Source organism: Oncorhynchus tshawytscha, linkage group LG19, assembly GCF_018296145.1.
Source record: "Oncorhynchus tshawytscha isolate Ot180627B linkage group LG19, Otsh_v2.0, whole genome shotgun sequence".
NCBI lineage: Eukaryota > Metazoa > Chordata > Actinopteri > Salmoniformes > Salmonidae > Oncorhynchus > Oncorhynchus tshawytscha.
In genome coordinates, this window is record NC_056447.1 from 7,628,780 (window position 1) to 7,646,678 (window position 17,899).

Consider the following 17,899-nt stretch of genomic DNA (forward strand, 5'->3'; position numbering starts at 1 on the left):
TATCATTGTCATCTTTTCTAGTTCAACTCTTTCAAACACTTTTATATTATAACTGGTAGCAGTTTGGGGACCCCAAAGTGTTTTCAAATTAAGCAGTAAAGATTCAATCTGTTTTTTGGTCTCTTACAAAGTTTATTAGAGCAAAGTGGCTAGAACGTGTTTTCTGTGTAGATGTGTATGGAAATATGCATGGTCAAAATTTAGATTTATTTTATTGAAAACCATGTCTCTTAATGAGGAGGTGCTTTGGGGCAGTGGTGTGTGGTGGCGCTTGGTACAAAGTCATCTTTCTCTCTGTAAAACTACTTGCAGAAGTCGATGAGTATAGATATAGAATTGTCTGCAGCTCAGGTAGAGAGAATACAGTATTTGCTGTGGTTTTGTCTCAGGTGCAGGCCACCACCACCCCCACCTCAGCACAGCCAATCAAAGTTCCTCAGTTTGTCCCTCCTCCTAGACTGACGCCTCGACCCACCTTTCAACCACAGGTGCGTCCCAGTAAGACCCGCCCCCTAACCTTAATCCCCACCAACAAAGATTTTCTATTATATTGACATGATAGTGAAGTGACCGCTCTAACAATGGAAATGCATGTCCTCAAATGTGGAAGACAGGTGGGAGGAGGCCATGTGGCAGGCGGGAGAATGCCATGTGTGTCCACCTATATCAGTGCATTGGTAACAACCATTACGGAACTTATATTAGATCAAATAAGCTTTTTAGCAAATTAGCTATTACATTTTTTGGTTGACCAAATTTGACACTCATTGACCTCTATACAATAATTTGTGGGGTTATTTTACTATGAAAATATATGCACTCACTACTGTAAGTCGCTCTGGATAAGAGCGTCTGCTAAATAAATTACATGTACATTATCGTGGACAGATTTTGGGCAGATAAAAACCTCTCGCTTTGCCGCTTCCACTCTGCCATCAATACAATCCAATGTGAGAGTGGCCACATGAAATTTAAGCTTTTAACTCAGTAGTCACTAGAGGGCGACAGTGTACACAAGGACAGTGCAGTCAGTCTTGGCTCCAAGTTATTGTTTGTTGCTTTTTTCATAACCTTTCCTCTTGTCTTCTATTGCTTTCAGAATGTGTGCTTGTGTTGTTGCATTTGTCTGTTAATACATTCCTTTGCTGCTGTTGTGTGTCTTTGTCTTTATGGTGAAATCTCTTGTTGTCCAGCAGCTTCTGAATGTTTTGCGTTTTGGCTATTGGTATAAGGGTAATTCCACGGTTACAGAGTGATGTTGAGACTCAAATGTTTCACGTTTAAAATGTATCTTAAACAAAAACCAATGATTGCTAAGTTAAACCAACCATACAACTCGATAGCTTGATGTACAAGGACTACTTTTAACAATTTCCACAGAACATTTGACAAACACATTTACCCAAAGACCAGTGCAGATCAGGGTTTCCGTTAGGAAAATGTGGTGTCAGACAACATTTTGGGGATAAAAAAAAAATAATTACCGGTCATTTTGAGAAATTTGCGGGACCCATATACGTTGGGTTCATAACCCATTAGGGCATCCACCCACAGTGCTCAGAATGATGGAAATCACATTTAGATTATGGTAATGGGTCTTATCAGAAAATGCAACTCCTGTAACGAAGAAGCAAATAAAATGTCATTTTCAAACGTTTGCCAAAGTGCAATTCACGACTAGGATTGTGCTTCTGGACAACGAAAGAAAGTTGATATGAAAACCAATAGAACTGGAGAGAAATGTCATAGCGGCGGAAAATGGAAAGAAATTGGCCGAAATTATGCAATTATCCCTGTCTGTACAGAAATAAATCAAACGATTCCAAATATTTCACCAGAAAGCCTGACTTAGCCACAGAGGAATCGAGGATCATTCATTTATTTACGTTGCTGTGGATTGTTTCAAATCACGAGCTCGTCGGCCTATGCCTATTGGGGAAGCCTGCAATTTGGGCATTGCGCATGGCAATAGGCCTTGCTGATTATTGACTTGCTGCTGTCAGTGAAAAGCATCTAAAATATGTGTGAAGATAATGTCTTCAGTACAATAAAAAAAAAAGTAGATATAGGCGAGTCTCTCTCCAGAATGGCTCCGCTGTCTCCCGCAAATTCTTGCGCAGTCATTGTTTCATTGAGTGAATTGTTTGCCCTTCAAATTTTTCGGGGGGGGGTCAATTCTCCATTACATAGATCACCAGTAGTAAATGTACCGTTAATCCCTGTCAGTTGGTTATATACATTTCTGTTAATGCATGTATTATTTACAGTCTCATCATTCACGGAGTGGAAATGTTTGCACAGTTCGCAACCTGCTACACCTATAGAAACACGTTTTGGTTTATTTCATAATCTGTCTTTAGTTTGGAGTGCTCCATGTGAGCAATGAGTGTGTCAGGTTTCTCTGTCATGATAATGTTGAGGTAGTGAGCGCGCCTGAGCACGCATAGAAGTACCTGGCCTGCTGTGTGGAAATGTAGGAGCGTTTTTTTGTTGTTTTTTTACATCCGTTCCGAATTATAATATATCAGCTTCGATTTATTTTTGGCAATTGCCAGTTTACAGAAACCCTGGTGCAGATGCAAAGTTTAATGGCAATTTGTTCTGTTTGTGCCATCATTCTGTTACCAGACTTTGCGTCTGCACTGTTCTTCGATTAAAAAATAAATCATTAAAAGTAGTCGTTCATAGTTGCATGTTTTGTTTAACCCTTTAAAACCCATAGCGGCCGTCAACTGCCTTTCTTTAAATGAATTTAGCCGCTGGGAACAGTCTTGTTTTTCTAACAATAATATTGGTGTCAAATATCGCAAAATGTAATTGCTAACAACCTGTTGTCGTATTCGCCTGGCTGTTGTCATCAACCGGAAACTGGGGTATGTTTTCATTTGGACTTTTAAAAGTTGCGCTGAACGGCCACGATTTTTCACTGTGGACACGTCCTTGCACTTTGAAAGCGATGATGTCGAGGTGAGTGAAATAAGTAAACAGCAGATATGTTTGGTTTTGATGTTAGATGCTGTGAAACAGCTCTCAGCTTAGCAAATCCTGTCATGATGAGCACATCAACAGTGGAGCAGGAGCTTGAATGATTGCGGTCTCTCATGGAAATAATTGCAGTGTTTTGCTGGATATAGTCTAGAGGTTGACTGATTAATTGGCAAGGCAGATTAATTGTGGCAGATTTCAAGTTTGGACACCGATTATGGCAGATTACATTGCAATCCACAAGGAGACTGCGTGGCAGGCTGATCACCTGTTACGCGAGTGCAGCAAGGAGCCAAGGTAAGTTGCTAGCTAGCATTAAACTTATCTTGTAAAAAAACAATCACTCTTAACATAATCACTAGTTAACTACACGTGGTTGATGATATTACTAGTTTAACTAGCTTGTCCTGCGTTGCATAGAATCAATGTGGTGCCTGTTAATCTGTCATCGAATCACAGCCTACTTCGCCAAACGGGTGATGATTTCACAAAAGCGCATTAGCGTCAGGGTATATGCAGCAGTTTGGGCCGCCTGGCTTGTTGTGAACTGTGTGAAGACCATTTCGTCCTAACAAAGACCGTAATTAATGTGCCATAATTATGACATAACATTGAAGGTTGTGCCATGTAACAGCAATATTTAGACTTAGGGATGCCACCCGTTCGATAACATAGGGAATGGTTCCGTATTTCACTGAAAGAATAAAAGTTTTGTATTCTAAATCATAGTTTCCGGGTTTGACCATATTAATGACCTAAGACTCATATTTTTGTATGTTTATTATATTATAATTAAGTCTATGATTTCATATTTAATAGAGCAGTCTGACTGAGCGGTGGTAGGCAGCAGCAGGCTCGTAAGCATTCATTCAAACAGCACTTTCCTGCGTTTGCCAGCAGCTCTTCGCGATGCTTGAAGCACAGTGCTGTTTGACTTCAAACCTATCAACTTCCGAGATTAGGCTGGCAATACTATAGTGCCTATAAGAACATCCAATAGTCAGTATATGAAATGCAAATGGTATAGAGAGAAATAGTCTTATAATAACTACAACCAAAAACTTCTTAACTGGGAATATTGAAGAGTCATGTTAGAAGGAACCACCAGCTTTCATATGTTGTCATGTTCTGAGCAAGAAACTTAAACGTTAGCTTTTTTACATGGCACATATTGCACTTTTACTTTCTTCTCGAACACTGTGTCTTTGCATTATTTAAACCAAATTGAACATGTTTCATTATTTATTTGAGACTAAATTGATTTTATTTATGTATTATATTAAGTTAAAATAAGTGTTCATTCAGTATTGTTGTAATTGTCGTTATTACAAATATAAATATATAAATCGGCCAATTACTCGGTATCGGCTTTTTTGGGGGTCCTCCAGTAATCGGTATCGGTGTTGAAAAATCATAATCGGTTGACCTCTAATATAGTGCGGTAGTTGGCTGTTTTGTCTTATTTCTACCAATTTAATTCATATGGAAACGGCCCAAGCTTCTTCCTATATGTAGCTAGTTTGTCAGACAAGAAAAGTTGTATGTGGTGGTAAATTTGGTCTGCGTTTGCGAAGCGCCAAAATCACTTTCACTAGCTAGTTATATAGACAACCAACTAACTAGCCACCAAAATGGAGATTAAAGTAATTTGTGTTTATCTGTTGGACTTAGGTCCGGGTTTGTCAAGTTTGCTAGGTACAGATGTTCATAGGATATACATTGCCTCGTTTTCCTATTATTTGACAGCCTAGCTGTCGCTTTAGGGTAGATGCCCGTGCAGTTGAGCTCATATGATATTGCGTTGCATTGATATTTGTTTACATTGCCAGCGAAAAACTTGCTTGTTTTGTCATGTTTCTACCTATTTAATTCATTTGGAAACTGTCCCAGCTTCGTAACTAATCAGCCAACACTGGCAAACTCTGTAGTTAGTCTGTCAGGCAAGAAAACGAGTTGAAGGCGACATTGTGCTTCGCTCATAATGCCGTCACTTGATCGTCTCAGTCCCTCCCCACAAAGACAAACATCTAACTATGCCCATCGAAGTAGATGAGGTAATATTCTAAACGTGTTTGGCAAAATTTCACAGAGTCATCTTTGTAATCTTTTTCTTTCAACATCCTATATAAACAATAGTTGATGAGTGGCGGGAGAGGAACATGGAGAGAGGAAGAGGAAGAGCAAGAGGAGGAAGCAAGCAGAGGGGGAGCATACCCAAGAAGGGAGCCTATGTTTCCATGGAGTGCGCCTGCCCCAAGTCCTACCATTGTTCACCCTTGAGCTACACAGCTTGGTCCTAAAGTGACTGTGAAAGGGGTTTTGGAGTTGTTTTTAAAAGTGGTATGAGTCAGGGGGTTTTTTTTAAACGTTTTTTTTTCTCTCCCACATCTGGTGTTTAAACGTCAACCTGTCCGTCGCCACATATAGTTTACTGAGGAGTTGTCAAAGTAGGCTAATATTTCAACGTTTTGTCAGACCTAGTCTGTACTAAATCTTACTGAGAGAGGTAATCTACATTTTGAAATACTCTGAATAGTTTGCATTTTTACATGGTTACAGTACTAAGAATCTTTGTCAATACAATGGCCTACTTTGTGTGGGTGCATTTAGATTTTTTCCTCTTAATGCAACAAGTATTAGATGAAGATTAACTGAATTGTTGTCAAAGTAAGTTTCTATTTCTGCATTTGGTGTCAGGCCTGATCGGTACTAAATCTTATTGAGAGAGGTTATCTACATTTTGATATAGTTATTTACATGGTTACAGAAGTCATTGGCAGTCAAATAGCCTACTTTGTTTGGATTTTGAAATGCATTCTGAATTGTCCTCGTCACATTTTTTGATCATTTTAAATATTTATGAGTAAATACTATTTCTACGTATAATATTTTGTACTTGGTACATTTTGAGTGAGTAACTTAGTCAAATTTACTACAATTTGAATACTCAAGTTTTATGTTGTGTGTTTAGCGTTTTTTGATAGTGAGAGTCTTTACACAATGGAAGACGAAATTAATGTAATTCCTATAGGCATGAATGTGGTGTCATATTAAAGAGGAGGTTGTGCTCTTTTAAAACTACACTGAACAAAAAATATAAATGCAACATGTTAAGTGTTGGTCTCATGTTTCGTGAGCTGAAATAAAAGATCCCATAAATGTTCTATACACACAAAAAGTTTATTTCTCTCAAATGTTGTGCATACATTTGTTTACATCCCTGTTGGTGAGCATTTCTCCTTTGCCAAGATAATTCATCCACCTGACGTGGCATATCAAGAAGCTGATTGAACAGCATAATCATTAGACAGGTGCAGCTTGTGCTGGGGACAATAAAAGGTCACACTAAAATGTGCGATTTTGTCACACAACACAATGCCACAGATATCGTGTCGAGATCCTGAGGCCCATTGTCGTGCTATTCATCCGCCGCCATCACCTCATGTTTCAGCATCATAATGCACTGCCCCATGTCTCAAGGATCTGTACACAATTTCTGGATGCTGAAAATGTCCCAGTACTTCTATGGTCTGCATACTCACCAGACATGTCACCCGTAGAGCATGTTTGGGATGCTCTGGATTGACGTGTACAACCGTGTATTCTAGTTCCTGCCAATATTCAGCAACTTTGCACGTCCATTGAAGAGGGACAACATTCCACAGGCCACAGCCCAGTCATGGGAAATCCATAGATTAGGGCCTAATGAATTCATTTAAATTGACTGATTTCCTTATATGAACTGTAACTCAGTAAAATCTTTGAAATTGTTACGTTTACTTTTGTTCGTGTGTAAGTTCTTGTAATTGTCATTTGTTCTTTGTTTTTGTGCTATGTCTGTTTTGAAATATGTGATTCGTTTTATCTTAAACTCTTAATTCTAGAATGTTGCTGTAGATTATTATTGAGGTCTAAAGGATTACATTTGCAATTATTGATTTTTGTTTCACATCTTGAAGTGAAAAATCTGAGTCTCTGTATCACTCATTTATCGTGGAATTGCCCATAACCTGTTTTTAACCCTGGGTGTGAACGTTTGATTTAATGCCCTGTTATTAAGGTGTGTAATGCCACTGGGAGCTCAGCATCCCTCAACAGTGGGCTCATTCTTAGTCAAGCTTTAGGCATTCCGGTCCAGCGCGACTCACAGTAAGTCCATCCAACCAGGGGGTTAAACTAAATCGTGGTGGGCTATGGTGTATTGAACTCCTAGGAAATAACAACGCGACTCTAACAGGCCATGTCGACTCCTGCAAAATATTTCTGCTTATATGGATAAGGAACACCAGCAAAGGCAAAAGGAACATTAGCAAAACCACAAAGATTACCAGTCTTTTTTGCTGGTTTTGATTGTGTTCCTTTTAAAAATGAATGACTGCTCACATCTGTGGTGTCACTTTTACTTACAACTGACTTACCTAAGTGTTCATAGTCAAGTGGCGACTGTAGTATGCCTCCATCTACAGTCAGTGATATCTCAGCACCACGTTGGCATTACCTGTCTCTGGACAGTCCCTTTTACACACGTTTATGAAGACCCCTAAGCTCCAAAATGACAAGTAATGCCTTATCGACTAATTGGCTAATCTTTGACCCCTATCCTCCCGACTCAGGTCCGTCCGAAGCCCGTCACGCCGAATAACAACGTGCCAATCGCCCCGGCACCCCCTCCGGCCATGATGGCGGCGCCCCAGTTGCTCCAGCGGGGCCCGGTGATGCTGACCACCAAGTTGAGCTCCTCCTCGCTGACCTCCAGCGCCGGGCCCATCCACCAGGTGCGCATTGTCAACGGCCAGCCATGTGCTTCCGCTGGCGCCAAAAGTGGCCAGCACACAGGCACTGTGACAGGCATCGTTATCACGGCCCCGGCATCAGCACGCCTCGCCACCCCCAAGCAGACACTGCAGATCAGCAGCCTCTCCTCAGACACCAAGGTCAGTACCATGGTTAGGGGATGGGGAAAGCGACTTGTCTCCTTTTCAGAATTGAAGTCATTCTACACTTAACTCTTACTTTGTTGGTTTGTGATTTGAGAGCTTTGTTTTCCTCTCACATGTTTCCAGGCTGTTAAAGCTCACAGGGGATTGGAGCAGAAAATGGCAAGCAGCACCCCTCCTCTGTCTCCAGCACCCAGACCGAAGAGAGAGGACAATCCTCAGGTACACTGGAGTTGGCACTAATGCTTCATTGTAAACTTGGGATCAAACCAGCATAACAAATGCATATGTTTACATTTTTGGGAGTATCAGCCTACTGATAGAACCTCAGTTTTAGACAATCCTTCACAGATAACATTCTGTCATGAGGCAGGCTCTGCCAAAGATACAGTATAAACATATCAAGTAAATTATAGATAGTGCCTTCAGAAAGTATTCACACCCCTTGACTTTTTCCACATTTTGTTGTTACAAACTGGGATTAAAATGGATTTGTACATTTTTTTTTTCTGTCAAAGATCTAGCCAAAATACACAAGGTAAAGCACAGGAGGTAAAAATATATGAAAAATGAAACACATCTTGATTAGAAAAGTATTCCTTGAGTCAATACATGTTAGAATCATCTTTGGCAGGGATTACAGTTGTGAGTATTTTTGGGTAATTCTAAGAGCTTTGCACACCTGGATTGTACAATATTATTTACAAATTCTTCAAGCTCTGTCAATTTGGTTGTTGATCATTACTATACAGCCATTTTCAAGTCAACTGAAATTAGGCCACTTAGGAACATACAATGTCGTCTTGGTAAGCAACTCCAGTGTATATTTGGCCTTGTGTTTTAGGTTATTGTCCTGGTCAAAGGTGAATATTTCTGTGTCTGTTGGAAAGCAGACTGAATCAGTTTTTCCTCCACGATTTTTTTCCTTTGCTTAGCTCGATTCCGTTTCCTTTTAATATAAAAATAACTCCCTATTAATTTCTGATGACAAGCATACCCATAACATGATGCAGCCACTTCCATGCTTGAAAATATGGAGAGTAGTATTCAGTGATGTTGTGTTCAATTTGCCCCAAACATAATACTTTGTATACAGGACATGAAGTTAATTTCTTTGCCACATTTTTATCAGTTTTACTTTTAGTTTTACTTTTTTTTTCTTCAGTTTTACAGGATGCATGCTTTGGAATATTTGTATTCTGTACAGGCTTCCTCCTTTTCACTCTGTCAGTTATGTTAGTATTGTGGTGTAACTACAATGTTGTTGATCCATCCTCAGTGTTCTATCACAGCCATTCAACTTTAACGGTTTTAAAATCACCATTGGCCTCTTTGTGAAATCCCTGAGCGGTTTCCTTCCTCTCTGGCAATGGAGTTAGGAAGAACGCCTGTATCTTTGTAGTGACCGGGTGTATTGATACATCAAGTCACTATCCACGTGTAATTAATTACTTCACCATGCTCAAAAGGGATAGGCCTATTCCATTTTTAACAATCTACCAATAGGTGCCCTTTGCGAGGCATTGGTCTTTGTGGTTGGATCTGTGTTTGAAGTTCACTACTCAACTGAGGGACCTTACAGATAATTGCACGCTATACAATGCCTTCGGAAAGTATTCAGACCACTTGACTTTTTCCACATTTTGAGTTTACAACCTTATGACAAGGCAAAAACAGTTAAACATTTTTGCTAATTATTATAATAAATGTTAAAAAAAAAATGAAATATCACATTTAAATAAGTATTCAGACCCTTTACTCAGTACTTTGTTGAAGCAGCGATTACAACCTTGAGTCTTGGATGTGAAGAAAAAAGCAATTACAACCTCAAGTCTTCTTGGGTATGATGCTTCAAGCTTGGCACACCTGTATTTGGAGTTTCTTCCATTTCTTCTCTGCAGATCCTCTCAAGCTCTGTCAGGTTGGATGGGGAGTGTTGCTGCACAGGCATTTCCAGGTTTCTCCAGAGATGTTCAAGTCCAGGCTCTGGCTGGGCCACTCAAGGACATTCAGAGACTTTTCCTGAAGCCACTCGTGCCTTGTCTTGGCTGTGTGCTTAGGGTTATTGTCCTGTTGGACAGTCTGAGGTACTGAGCGCCCTGGATCAGGTTTTCATCAAGAATCTCTCTGTCCCTGCAAAACATCCCCACTGATGCTGCCACTACCATGCTTCACTGTAGGGATGGTTTAAGGTTTCCTTCAGACGTTCAATCTTGGTTTCATCAGACCAGAATTTTTTTTTTTTTACACCTCCCTGACCAATGCCCTTCTCCCCTGATTTCTCAGTTTGTCTGGTTGGCCAGCTCTAGGAAGATTATTGGTGGTTCCAAACTTCTTCAATCTCAGAATGATGGAGGCCACTGTGTTCTTGGTGACTTTCAATGCTGCAGATTTTTTTGGTACCCTTTTCCAGATCTGTGCTCGGCACAATCCTGTCTCAGAGCTCTACAGACAATTCCTTTGACCTCATGGCTTAGTTTTTGCTCTGACATGCACTGTCAGCTGTGGGACCTCATATAGAAAGGTGGACTTACCACAGGTGAATTTGCCACAGGTGAACTCCTATCAAGTTGTATAAACATCTCAAGGATGCTCAATGGAAACAGGATGCACCTGAGCTCAATTTCGAATCTCATAGCAAAGGGTCTAAATACTTATGTAAATAAGGTATTTCAGTTTATGTTTATAAATTGGCAAAAAAAAAAAAAAAAAATGTTTTCACTTTGACATTTTGGGGTATTGTGGGTAGATTGAGAGAGGAAATAATAATCCATTTTACTAAGGATGTAACGTGAAAAAGTCAAGGGTGTGTGTTTTAAATATATTTTTTAGGAATTCTCCTCACACAGGGCACCATTTTTGTGGGGGGTTGTCCTAATACCCTTTTATTGTTTCCCCCAGAAACTTGCCTTCATGGTTGCCCTCGGACTTGTCACCCATGACCATATGGAAGGTAAGTGAATTAAATTCCAGTTGCTACATTCACCTACATTCCCTAGAAGTTTACACTGCAATGCTTGTATTAAGATGCTGCTCTTTGTTTATAGAAATTCAAAGCAGAAGGCAAGAGCGTAAGCGAAGAACAACGGCGAACCCGGTGTACAGTGGAGCTGTGTTTGAGCCCGAGGTATGGCTGTTCTTCTACTTATCACATTAAAAAATATATATATGTATAGTGTAACCACACATTACTACAACAACTGATACACAATCAATATTGGTCGGATTACTAAAAAAATAACTCAATGAATAAAGTAATCTGATTACTTTCACTTATAACACCCAGATGTTTTAAAAACAGGCACCTACTATAGCATTATTTTATTTAGTAGCCTAAAATTTGTATTTCCAAATTGCGATGTGTGAGATTATGAAGGTCCTATCATTCACATGTTCTTTATGTGTGAGAGCATTGTCACAGGGCTCCATACTAAAGTTTTCAGCCCATGATTGGGTTGCACCAAAAATTTGTGGCAGGGTCTCGCAATAGACTAAATGTATAGCCAAATCATCTTTTAACGTCATTCAACATGCTTCATTAAGAAGTGTACTAGACTAAGATGGTATGATTTAAGAAATTAATTGTTTAATCTAAAATGTCCAAGCAGAAAGGCATGATTCCAGATTTCTTTTGGTGTGATTGTTGGGATTTTTGTTGTTTATTTGACTGTCAAGATGGGGTTCCAGAATTTCTATTTTTTGGTTCAATAGAGATTAATTTGTCTACATGGGGCACTAATGTCAAATAGCCCGGGCTAATTCACCACCAGGGTAGTAGTAGCTAGATTGCTAACTCTCAATGATATATCCCAATATTTAGGTTACTGATAGGAGGCTAAGCCATGTAATTTGATATCAGTAATAAATTGAATGAAAAGACCTATTCGCTCACCTTAAAATATATATATATATATATATATTTTTTTTTTTCACCTTTATTTAACCAGGTAGGCCAGTTGAGAACAAGTTCTCATTTGCAACTGCGACCTGGCCAAGATAAAGCATAGCAGTGTGAGCAGACAACACAGAGTTACACATGGAATAAACAATTAACAAGTCAATAACACAGTAGAAAACAAAGGGGGGAGTCTATATACAATGTGTGCAAAAGGCATGAGGAGGTAGGTGAATAATTACAATTTTGCAGATTAACACTGGAGTGATAAATGATCAGATGGTCATGTACAGGTAGAGATATTGGTGTGCAAAAGAGCAAGTAAATAAATAAAAACAGTATGGGGATGAGGTAGGTGAAAATGGGTGGGCTATTTACCAATAGACTATGTACAGCAGCAGCGATCGGTTAGCTGCTCAGATAGCTGATGTTTGAAGTTGGTGAGGGAGATAAAAGTCTCCAACTTCAGCGATTTTTGCAATTCGTTCCAGTCACAGGTAGCAGAGTACTGGAACGAAAGGCGGCCAAATGAGGTGTTGGCTTTAGGGATGATCAGTGAGATACACCTGCTGGAGCGCGTGCTACGGATGGGTGTTGCCATCGTGACCAGTGAACTGAGATAAGGCGGAGCTTTACCTAGCATGGACTTGTAGATGACCTGGAGCCAGTGGGTCTGGCGACGAATATGTAACGAGGGCCAGCCGACCAGAGCATACAGGTCGCAGTGGTGGGTGGTATAAGGTGCTTTAGTGACAAAACGGATGGCACTGTGATAGATTGCATCCAGTTTGCTGAGTAGAGTGTTGGAAGCCATTTTGTAGATGACATCGCCGAAGTCGAGGATCGGAAGGATAGTCAGTTTTACTAGGGTAAGCTTGGCGGCGTGAGTGAAGGAGGCTTTGTTGCGGAATAGAAAGCCGACTCTTGATTTGATTTTCGATTGGAGATGTTTGATATGAGTCTGGAAGGAGAGTTTGCAGTCTAGCCAGACACCTAGGTACTTATAGATGTCCACATATTCAAGGTCGGAACCATCCAGGGTGGTGATGCTAGTCGGGCATGCGGGTGCAGGCAGCGATTGGTTGAAAAGCATGCATTTGGTTTTACTAGCGTTTAAGAGCAGTTGGAGACCACGGAAGGAGTGTTGTATGGCATTGAAGCTTGTTTGGAGGTTAGATAGCACAGTGTCCAATGACGGGCCGAAAGTATATAGAATGGTGTCGTCTGCGTAGAGGTGGATCAGGTAATCGCCCGCAGCAAGAGCAACATCATTGATATATACAGAGAAAAGAGTCGGCCCGAGAATTGAACCCTGTGGCACCCCCATAGAGACTGACAGAGGACCGGACAGCATGCCCTCCGATTTGACACACTGAACTCTGTCTGCAAAGTAATTGGTGAACCAGGCAAGGCAGTCATCCGAAAAACCGAGGCTACTGAGTCTGCCGATAAGAATATGGTGATTGACAGAGTCGAAAGCCTTGGCAAGGTCAATGAAGACGGCTGCACAGTACTGTCTTTTATCGATGGCGGTTATGATATCGTTTAGTACCTTGAGTGTTGCTGAGGTGCGCCCGTGACCGGCTCGGAAACCAGATTGCACAGCGGAGAAGGTACGGTGGGATTCGAGATGGTCAGTGACCTGTTTGTTGACTTGGCTTTCGAAGACCTTAGATAGGCAGGGCAGGATGGATATAGGTCTGTAACAGTTTGGGTCCAGGGTGTCTCCCCCTTTGAAGAGGGGGATGACTGCGGCAGCTTTCAATCCTTGGGGATCTCAGACGATATGAAAGAGAGGTTGAACAGGCTGGTAATAGGGGTTGCGACAATGGCGGCGGAAAGTTTCAGAAATAGGGGTCCAGATTGTCAAGCCCAGCTGATTTGTACGGGTCCAGGTTTTGCAGCTCTTTCAGAACATCTGCTATCTGGATTTGGGTAAAGGAGAACCTGGAGAGGCTTGGGCGAGGAGCTGCCGGGGGGCAGAGCTGTTGGCCGAGGTTGGAGTAGCCAGGCGGAAGGCATGGCCAGCCGTTGAGAAATGCTTATTGAAGTTTTCGATAATCATGGACTTATCGGTGGTGACTGTGTTACCTAGTCTCAGTGCAGTGGGCAGCTGGGAGGAGGTGCTCTTGTTCTCCATGGACTTCACAGTGTCCCAGAACTTTTTGGAGTTGGAGCTACAGGATGCAAACTTCTGCCTGAAGAAGCTGGCCTTAGCTTTCCTGACTGACTGCGTGTATTGGTTCCGGACTTCCCTGAACAGTTGCATATCCCGGGGACTATTCGATGCTATTGCAGTCCGCCACAGGATGTTTTTGTGCTGGTCGAGGGCAGTCAGGTCTGGGGTGAACCAAGGACTGTATCTGTTCTTAGTTCTGCATTTTTTGAACGGAGCATGCTTATCTAAAATGGTAAGGAAGTTACTTTTAAAGAATGACCAGGCATCCTCAACTGACGGGATGAGGTCAATGTCCTTCCAGGATACCCGGGCCAGGTCGATTAGAAAGGCCTGCTCACAGAAGTGTTTTAGGGAGCGTTTGACAGTGATGAGGGGTGGTCGTTTGACTGCGGCTCCGTAGCGGATACAGGCAATGAGGCAGTGATCGCTGAGATCCTGGTTGAAGACAGCGGAGGTGTATTTGGAGGGCCAGTTGGTCAGAATGACGTCTATGAGGGTGCCCTTGTTTACAGAGTTAGGGTTGTACCTGGTGGGTTCCTTGATGATTTGTGTGAGATTGAGGGCATCTAGCTTAGATTGTAGGACTGGCGGGGTGTTAAGCATATCCCAGTTTAGGTCACCTAACAGAACAAACTCTGAGGCTAGATGGGGGCGATCAATTCACAAATGGTGTCCAGGGCACAGCTGGGAGCTGAGGGGGGTCGGTAGCAGGCGGCAACAGTGAGAGACTTATTTCTGGAGAGAGTAATTTTCAAAATTAGTAGTTCGAACTGTTTGGGTATGGACCTGGAAAGTATGACATTACTTTGCAGGCTATCTCTGCAGTAGACTGCAACTCCTCCCCCTTTAGCAGTTCTATCTTGACGGAAGATGTTATAGTTGGCTATGGAAATCTCTGAATTTTTGGTGGCCTTCCTGAGCCAGGATTCAGACACAGCAAGGACATCGGGGTTAGCAGAGTGTGCTAGAGCAGTGAGTAAAACAAACTTAGGGAGGAGGCTTCTGATGTTGACATGCATGAAACCAAGGCTTTTTCGATCACAGAAGTCAACAAATGAGGGTGCCTGGGGACATGCAGGGCCTGGGTTTACCTCCACATCACCCACGGAACAGAGAAGGAGTAGTATGAGGGTGCGGCTAAAGGCTATCAAAACTGGTCGCCTAGAGCGTTGGGGACAGAGAATAAGAGGAGCAGGTTTCTGGGCATGGTAGAATATATTCAGGGCATAATGCGCAGACAGGGGTATGGTGGGGTGCGGGTACAGCGGGGGTAAGCCCAGGCACTGGGTGATGATGAGAGAGGTTGTGTCTCTGGACATGCTGGTTGTAATGGGTGAGGTCACCGCATGTGTGGGAGGTGGGACAAAGGAGTTATCAGGGGTATGAAGAGTAGAACTAGGGGCTCCATTGTGAACTAGAACAATGATAACTAACCTGAGCAACAGTATACAAGGCATATTGACATTTGAGAGAGACATACAGCGAGGCATACAGTAATCACAGGTGTTGAATTGGGAAAGCTAGCTTAAACAGTAGGTGAGACAACAGCTAATCAGCTAGCACAACAACAGCAGGTAAAATGGCGTTGACTAGGCAACGGGGCCTACAGATAAAACATAAACAAGCAGAATGGAGTACCGTGATTAATGGACAGTCCAGAGTGCATCAGCTATGTAGCCAAGAGATCAGTGTCCAGGGGGCAGCGGTGGATGGGGCAGGGAAGCTGGACTGGCGAGTGTTATCCAGAATACAAAAGAAGCCATCCACCCTTAATGGGCGATCAGCAGAACAACAATAGAATCTCTGAGAGCATGTGAGAAGTTTTGAATATGTGCTAAACGACAGCAATGCTGACAAATCAGCTCTTTTTAAGAATGTAACTAATCCAATGACATTTTAATTTGTAAAAAAAAATTTTTTTTAATTAATCCAAGCTGATTAGTTTCTTCATAAGCCGTGGCTACGGGTACAGAGATTTTGCCCATGCACCCGCCGGCCCCTCCAGAGACCTCTTTCTTAATGCTAAATATCAGGGTCACATTGTTATTTTACTGTTATTTTACACACACATTTGAAGCTGCTGCTCACACTCCGTCTCCCTTCGAGTTTCGCTATTCACTCACCTTCTCAACCATGATGATGTAGCCTATGTCTCTGCCTCATATTTCTAAACAGCTGAAATAAAAACCCTGCAGCGATTTGAACGAACATTGTAAAACGTTTATATTATCAAGGCTATAACCTGTCTGTCTGTTGTAACTGATATTGCAGTTGCACAGCAGGACACAGTCCCTACACTTTCGAGCAAAACAGTCAGCGTTTTGTGTGATGTAGGCTAATCTTTATAGTTGCTGCCATATTGTAGTTCCTGAGAAAAGAACACCACTTGACTGCCTGTCTGCCTCACTTGACTGCCTGTCTGTCTCCTGCGCAATTTAGGCAATACTGGCAATGATGATTAAAAAAATAACATTGAATCGCTAATTAGACTGCGAGTCTGTGTCTTGCTGCGTTCCACCTCTGGGCAGCCGAGCGTTTGTCCAGACCGGTAAAGAGTCTGAATGGGCAAGTTTTGTTTTTGAATGGCCCAGTGCCATAGTTATGCCATATGTTGATATTGTGGCGAGAGGAAATATCTGCATGTAAGTCGGCAGCTAAGAAGAACATTAAGTCGCTAGACTGCCTGTTTGTGTTGTGCTTATGATTTTATTTGTATTCATTTAACCTTCATTTAACTAGGCAAGTCAGTTAAGAACAAATTCTTATTTTACAATGACCGCCTACCCCGACCAAACCCTCCCCTAACTAACCCGGACGACGCTGGGCCAATTGTGCGCAGCCCTATAGGACTCCCAATCACGGCCAGTTGTGATACATCCCGGGATCGAACCAGGGTCTGTAGTGACGCCTTTAGCTCTGTGATGCAACACTGACAACACATTTTGTAGGAACATGTCGATTTAATGTTTTTTGTGTAAAACATGTAAATAGAAAAAACATAATCGTTCTTATGCTAATTGAGGAATGAACTGCAGTAGTTCAAACAGTTTTGTATACAGCATGAAGTTTGCAGGCTACACTAGTAACCAGACAGAGGAAACCAAGGAGGGGAGAGAGGTAGCGGAGCACTCGGCACTGCAGCTACGTAAAAAACAATATCCTGCACATGTGCAGAAATATCTGTATTTTTAGCATAGGCAAATTGGGATACAGAAACTTCATATCTGTAATCGGATAACGTAATCTCTATTACATGTAATCCATTACTACCCGACCCTGTACAAAATGTGTTTCTTATTAGGTTGAATGCCAGTGCACATACTTTTTAAAATGCGACCATAATACGCACCGTTTTCCTTGCATGTGAATATCTGAATTCATGTGAATATCTGAATGCATGGACTCCGAGTTAGAATCTAGCCCTGTGTAGCATGTGAAAAGAAAACGGGTGTCCTTTTTGAGTGAGCAACATGGACTTTGCAGTCAAATCAAAGCTGGATTTGTTCTCCCACATATGTATTCCTTTCGACGCCGTGCAGAGGAAGAAGAGTGCAGTGACCTACCTAAACACTCCGCTCCACCAGGGAACCAGAAAGCGAGGTCAGTATCCACTCAACAAGCTGTCAACACTAGAGTCTGTAAACACCTGCACATACACCTGTTCCAATGCCCAGGGGACATATAGATGTATACATTACTGAGCTGGCCTATATTTGATGCATGTATGTTTTAATCTACTTAATGTAAATGGTACGAAATGCTCTGAATGGTTTTTACACACAACTTTTCTGTTGACACCTCTTTGCTTGCTGGCCCGAATCCCATGCAGGGACACTTACTAAGAGACTGCTAATTCTGACCTTGAAGACTTCGTTTTGACTGCCTTTTCTTTATCCCTAACTG

The 17,899-nt window shown here is 41.8% G+C and overlaps 1 protein-coding gene across 5 annotated transcripts in view; it reads left to right on the forward strand.

Moving 5' to 3' along the window:
* phf21ab (PHD finger protein 21Ab) overlaps positions 1-17,899 on the forward strand; it is a 76,574-nt gene that overhangs the window by 41,355 nt on the left and 17,320 nt on the right. For 4 of the 5 annotated variants that reach the window (XM_024378971.2, XM_024378967.2, XM_024378970.2 and 1 more), the window contains exons 9-14: positions 390-488; positions 7,599-7,919; positions 8,049-8,144; positions 10,824-10,875; positions 10,970-11,049; positions 17,536-17,596. In XM_024378971.2, the coding sequence (XP_024234739.1) occupies positions 390-488; positions 7,599-7,919; positions 8,049-8,144; positions 10,824-10,875; positions 10,970-11,049; positions 17,536-17,596 (709 nt within the window). The remainder of the gene's footprint in view (positions 1-389; positions 489-7,598; positions 7,920-8,048; positions 8,145-10,823; positions 10,876-10,969; positions 11,050-17,535; positions 17,597-17,899) is intronic. The other variant, XM_024378969.2, reaches the window with a different exon arrangement.